General features: G+C 44.0%; 1 protein-coding gene across 1 annotated transcript in view; it reads left to right on the plus strand.

Annotated features, from left to right (window-relative positions):
* EGFLAM (EGF like, fibronectin type III and laminin G domains) overlaps nucleotides 1–4,600 on the plus strand; it is a 128,774-nt gene extending 124,174 nt beyond the window's left edge. The window contains exons 22-23 of the mRNA XM_024198983.2: nucleotides 3,076–3,179; nucleotides 3,553–4,600. Coding sequence (XP_024054751.2) covers nucleotides 3,076–3,179; nucleotides 3,553–3,707 — 259 coding nt within the window. The 3' untranslated portion in view covers nucleotides 3,708–4,600. The remainder of the gene's footprint in view (nucleotides 1–3,075; nucleotides 3,180–3,552) is intronic.
* Nucleotides 4,601–6,391: the final 1,791 nt, after the last annotated feature.

Below are 6,391 nucleotides of genomic sequence, written 5' to 3' on the forward strand. Positions count from 1 at the left end.
CCCTCCCCCCGGCGCCCCGGCCGCCCCCCCCCCCCCCCCCCCCCCCCGGGGGGGGGGGGGGGGGGGCCCGCCCGCCCCCCCCCCCCCCCCCCCCCCCCGGACGCTCCAGAGCTGAGGGGAGGGGAAGGAGAGGATGCTCTGGGCTCCAGCAGGGGGCAGGCCGGACAGGGGCTACCCAAGCCTGCCGGTCATCCTGTCATGCCTGTAGTCAATCCTGTAATAAACTAACTAAAGCTTTATTAACTAGGAAAAAGAGTTATTTACAGGTTAAAGCAAGCAAGTGTATATACACGGATGAATTTCAGTCTGGGATTCAAAAGGTGCTAGAGCTGTAGCAATCTGTCAGCACTGAATGGGCTTACCCCAGGTCAACTCTGGGGATCTCTGCTGTTTTGTTTCTTAACTCCAGGCCTTGTGGGAGTCCAAACAGAAAAGGGATGACAAATCTTTGTGTCAACTATTTTTATTTCCCTCTTTCAGCACTTCAAACCCATAGGACAACTGCCCCAGCCACGCATGGAGACAGCCTTAACAAAGCTTTTGTCCCATGATGGTCCACTTAATTTTTGATACTCCTCCTGCATGGGGGCGGGGGGAAAGGGAGGTGGCACTCTTCCCATCTGAGTTCACAAAGTTCAGCGCAGGCATTGTTACAATTATAAAACAAACATATTTTACCTGTAGCATGGAATACAGATAAGTGAGATTAATGCATGCAGCAATTTACAAGCATTTCATAGGGTCTAAACACAATACATTTTTATAATACTCCTGGGGGAATTCTGGGTCAAATAATTAAAAAGTCTGCACACAATATTTTAAAATTCTGTATATTTTATTTGTAAAAATAACACCATATAATCAGGCCAGTTTTAATTATTTTGGTAATTTATTTCAAAATACTTATCAGCAACTATGTCTGTAACAATAGAGCTACAAAAAAATCCCCCCAGGAGTAGAGAATTAAGGAAACCTTTACAACAACCCAGTTCCTTTCCCCTTCCCCCTTATACGCCCACTCCCCCTCCCCCCAGAGCCCAGCCAGGGGGCCAGACACTCATACCGTCTAACCCCCCCCCCCGCAGCACCCAGCCATGTGGCACCCCCCCACACACACTGCCGTGACACACACACACACACACACACGCTACCACCCCCCTCCGATTCCAGCTGGAGGACACTCTCCCAGCGCAGACACCCACCTGCACCCTCTGCCCCTACTCCCTCCCAGAGGCCAGCTGAAGGCACCCCGGCCAAGTAATCCACACCCTCTACACCCCCCCTCCCCGCCTGCAGAGCCCTGCTGCAGGGCTCCCCCAGTCCCGCCATGCACCCCCACCGCCCCGAGTCAGAGGGGAAAAACAGGCTGATGCTGGGTTCTGGGCTTGTACAGAGTTTCCTGCACACAGCCTTCTTCCTTCAGGGCATGCTGGGAACCCTCCAGCTCTCTCCTCCCGCCCTCCCCTTCCCCCCCCCGCCCAGCAGTGTTGTCTATTTGCCAGGTTCAGTGCCCCGTAATGACGGCCAGCACCTTGGCAACCCATTTCTGTGGGCGGAACAGGAAATTCTGCACATAATGTTAATTTCTGCACACATTCTGCATTGTGCAAATGGCGCAGAATTCCCCAAAGAGAATTATAAGACAAATATCTGTTTTGAACAAAACTAACATAGAGGTGAGCTGCTTGTCAGTTCTGCGTTAATGCCTATGGCCTTGGCCAGAGCTGGCACTTGGTTTATACATCACAGATGTCGCTAATCAGCGTAATCATTTAATGCTTTTACTGACTGTATGTTTCTCTGTAATCAGATCCTTACATAATAGTTATAGTTACTGTTTTCAATTTGTTTGCTTGCTTGAGTTTAAATTATTTGTGAATTCAAGTGTGGTAGCCACTGCCTTAACGTGGTTAGCCCCTTGTCTCACTGGAAGCCCCACCAAGAAGCTTTATCGAGAAGGAGGGGAACACCTACCAGCAGCACTGAAATGAGCTCAGGTGACAGAAACTTGGACACCATCCAAAGACTGTGAGGTATCCCACTCCTATGTGTACATCATATAGGTACTAAGCTGGTGCTGAAAGGAGGTTACAGTTATGTAGACCATAACCCTCAGCAACAGAGATATGTGTCCTATCTGTGAATGGGGCGAAAATGCAATACATGCACATTGACACCATTAACAAAAACAGGATGCAAACAGATTCACAAGGCTCAAGCTGTAGAGGGAGTAGATACATTCAATTATCTGGACTAGTACATATGCAACCAAAACAACTGTTCCAAAGTAACTGGAAGACTAGGAATGGCTCGCTCAGCCATGGCCTCGCATCTCAAAATGTACAAAGGTTCGATTGATGAAAAGTAATTTTTTTCATAGTGACTTACAGATGTAACTCATGGGAAAGTAATGCTGCTGACAAGAAGAAATTAAAGCTTCTGAAAGATGGTGGAGCTTCTTGCATACCTGCTGGACAGAAAAGAAGACGAATGCTGATATTATCAATATTATTGGAAAGGAGCAGACCCTGCTGTTGAAAATCAATTAGTGCAAACTTATGTACTTTGGTGACATCAGGCTAGAGCTGGAAATAACCTTGAGAAAGATATCATAGTAGGGGATGATCAGCAATGAGATGGGTAGAGTGTGTGCAGCAGCTCACAGGAAGCTCAGCTGCTGAGTGTGCAAAGCTAGCAGTGGCTCAGGAAGGCTTCCGAAAATTCTGCTGTGATCTCACCCATATTCCTTGTAACCCTCAGCATATTTGTTTTCAATTTTCTTCTTTCACCCCCCCCCCCAACAACCCATAGAAACTCATTCCTTCTCTTCTGCCTCCTCTTAATACTTTACTCACCCAAATGACACTGTGGTGTTTCAATTGAATAGAACCTCATGGAGCCTTCCCCAAATCAAGTTCAGGCCTTCACAATAAAAGCACCGTGCTCAGTGAGGATGGGTCTGAGCTGTCCATGCTTGCGGAGGAGGAGCTGCTGCTGCTTGATTGTTTACAGTATGCAATGGAGGAATCAGTTGCTAGAGTAAACCCAAATTCTGGATTTCATTTTCCATTTCAGGGATGGGCAGTCTGGAAAGGTAACTGTGGATGATTACGGTGCTAGAACTGGTAAATCACCTGGCATGATGAGACAATTAAACATCAATGGAGATCTGTATGTAGGTAAGTGACCACCATTGTAGACTATACTGGCCCTCTGAGAACCCTGCATACTAGTGGTTAAATTAACTAGATGCTGAGCTCTAATCTCCTTTTAACAGTTGACTCACTATGAGCTGTGGTGGAAGGGATTAGCTTCCCAATTTACTCTATCAGGCTCATCACAATTGTATTTTCGAGTTCCTAAGAAATTATATTTAAAAAGAAGGAAGAACCTCATTGAAAACCAGCTGCTGTGTCAGAGCTGATGCTTCCTTTTATGTTAGAATAGGAATCTAGTACTGTAGTGTGGTTTACATTTTTTAAAGTGGAAATAAGGAAGCACATATTCTTCTACAAGTTTCTCATTCACTTGCTCACACTCTGTCTCTCCTAGGTGGCATGAAGGAAATAGCACTGCACACAAACCGACAGTACATGAGGGGTCTGGTGGGGTGTATCTCGCACTTCACCCTGTCAACAGATTACCACATTTCACTGGTTGAAGATGCCACAGACGGGAAGAATATTAACACCTGTGGGACAAAGTGACAAGAGAAGACTCTCCACATGGAAGGACCATTGTGCGGATGTGTATGTGGCTGAGATCAAAATTACCGGTACTGCACTCTAAGGCCAATGCTTTGAGTTGGTCATGGAGGAAAGAACCAAATTGAAGGGAAATCATACAAAGGGAGACCATTTCCCACTCTCCTCCTTTTGATGCTCTGTGACTAAACCAAACTGAGTATTTTGTGTAGGAAAGGTCACATTTAACCATTAAATGTTTAGTGAACACTGAAGATCATACATCAATGCAAATTACCAAGAACGGTGTGACGTAATGATTGTTGTGATTCCATAGAGATTTTTTTACATATCCAACAGAACAGTATTGAAACATATTCTTTCCAGCTTACAATGGCACAATGACTATCATCCAACTAACATCTTTCCAGGCTCTATATCTATGCATTCAAATTTCTATCCCAGAATAAGCAGATCTTCTTACCATTCACTGCAGTGTTCAAGGTTATGTTCCATCCTATGTAAATAACAAAAACCTACATCTGGTTTCAAAACAATGTTGTTTGCTGAAGAGGATAAATTCTTAATATTAAAGTCTACTTTTTTATTGCCAACAGCAAAATCAACAATCCAATTTTGTAGAAGTAATTTTGTACTTGTATATTTTTATAGCTGCAGCAAAAGAACTGATCAATTAGTATAACTTTTAAAATTTAGGTGTAATACACTTAGCTCTTTGCACATTTTCCTAAAAATAACAAAACAAACTGTGTTTTTAATTTGTTATATAAGGAAGTTTAATGTCTGTATTATACAGTGTCAGTGAAGATATTTGTGAATTATAACCAGTTTTAAATCTGACTTCTTTTTTGTAAATTTTGACAGTTAAAATTGTACATTCATGAAGCTTTCATGGCTTAAACAGATTAAAAAGGTATAAAAATCTCTTGCTACTGTGATATTTCACCATCAGTATTTATATATCTCATCTCACACAAAGATCAGACTGTGTAAGCAAGAGGACCTAGCAGAGTGCAGCCAACTTAAATAGTTCATTTTCCTTGCATCAAATCAAAACCTATTCAACAGTATTTGTCAAACTGATGTTTATAGGATCAGCAGAACAGACAGAAAACGCTGCAGGGAGAGGGAATTTCAGAGTTTGGAGATTTGTCATTTTCATTTTACTGTGTTCATAAAAAGTAGAATAGTGAGCAGTGAACAAACCAACAAAAATATAAAGCAACACATGTAATGGTGTGTCCCTTAAAAGCCACCATATCGTGGTAAGTCAAGAACCCCAATGCTGCTGCCAGAATCAGTCAGTACTGCAGTCGCAGTTATAGAATACTAGTCAGCTACTGGAGTTCTGCCAAGGAAATGGTGCTGGATCTATTGGACAGGAGAGGAAGGTGGATATTTCCAGAAGACAGTACATGGTGTGGCACACTGACTCAGGCTAGGTCTACACTACCTGCCTGAATCGGCGGGTAGAAATCGACCTCTCGGGGATCGATTTATCGCGTCCCAATGGGACGCGACAATCGATCCCCGAATCGACGCTCTTACTCCACCAGCGAAGGTGGGAGTAAGCGCCGTCAACGGGAAGCCGCAGAGGTCGATTTTGCCACCGTCCCTACAGCGGGGTAAGTCGGCTGCGATACGTCGAATTCAGCTATGCTATTCGCATAGCTGAATTTGCGTATCTTAAATCGACCCCCCCCCGTAGTGAAGACGTAGCCTCACGTAGATTTCTGGCCTGGGTATCTGAACTTTTAATATATGGCTGGGGCCGTTCAAAGACCTAGTGAACCAGAGGAGATAAGATAAAATAGAAAATTGTTCTGCTAAAATACTAAATTAGTTAAATGAAGACATTTTGTAAGACAATATCCCCTTCAAGTAGTACTTGTTTAGAAGGTGATGTAGAAACAGGCATTTAAGCAGGTTTCTGCTGCATTTTATTGTGAACATGGAGATGGCAATTGACTCGGAGCCTCCTATTCCTACACCTTAAATATATGGGACCATTTATTAAGAGTGACTCTGTTGCATTATGTGTAGTCTCTGTGAGGCACAGCTGTTTGGTAAGCGCTACATTATGTTTTTATCATATTTACTTTTACTTTTTTTCATCCCTTTCAACTCTGTCACAAAATCTGTTGTGAGAACAGGAGCTGGTCTTTGAAAAGTGCTTGGTTGGTTTTTAAGAAACTCCATGTTTGTTAGTTTGGGAGGCCAATAGATATATGCCACAAACTGACAAACACTCATAACTCAGATTGCTTCACTCGCCATGTGAGAACTCTGAGTTGCCAGCCTCACCCATCCAGCTGAGCAAATGAAGCATAATAAGTAACACTGCTGCACTGGCAGATGCTGTGCGTACTGTAATACTTGGCTCCTTTAAAGCAGATTTCTTTTGGGCAGCTTTAATTTTAAAGACAGCCTCTCTCACCCCTTGAAGAACGGAGCTGAGAAACCAAAGGCCCCTTCACTGCAGTGAGAGCTACTTACCACCACTAAAGCTTCCAGCTTTTCGACTTGTCTCACATTCTTGTTGGAATTCCAGCTGCAGTGGGGTAGCAGTGACATGTTCAGCCCCATGGTGACTGCGTGGTGCTCAACACTGCCCCCTATGCTTGCTTAAGGAGTGACACTGACAGTCTGAGAGGAAGTGATGGCCTCCTTGGCTGGAAGTAAAGTGA

The sequence above is a fragment of the Terrapene carolina genome, unplaced genomic scaffold, assembly GCF_002925995.2.
Source record: "Terrapene carolina triunguis isolate 2854851 unplaced genomic scaffold, T_m_triunguis-2.0 Scaffold69, whole genome shotgun sequence".
Lineage (NCBI taxonomy): Eukaryota > Metazoa > Chordata > Testudines > Emydidae > Terrapene > Terrapene triunguis.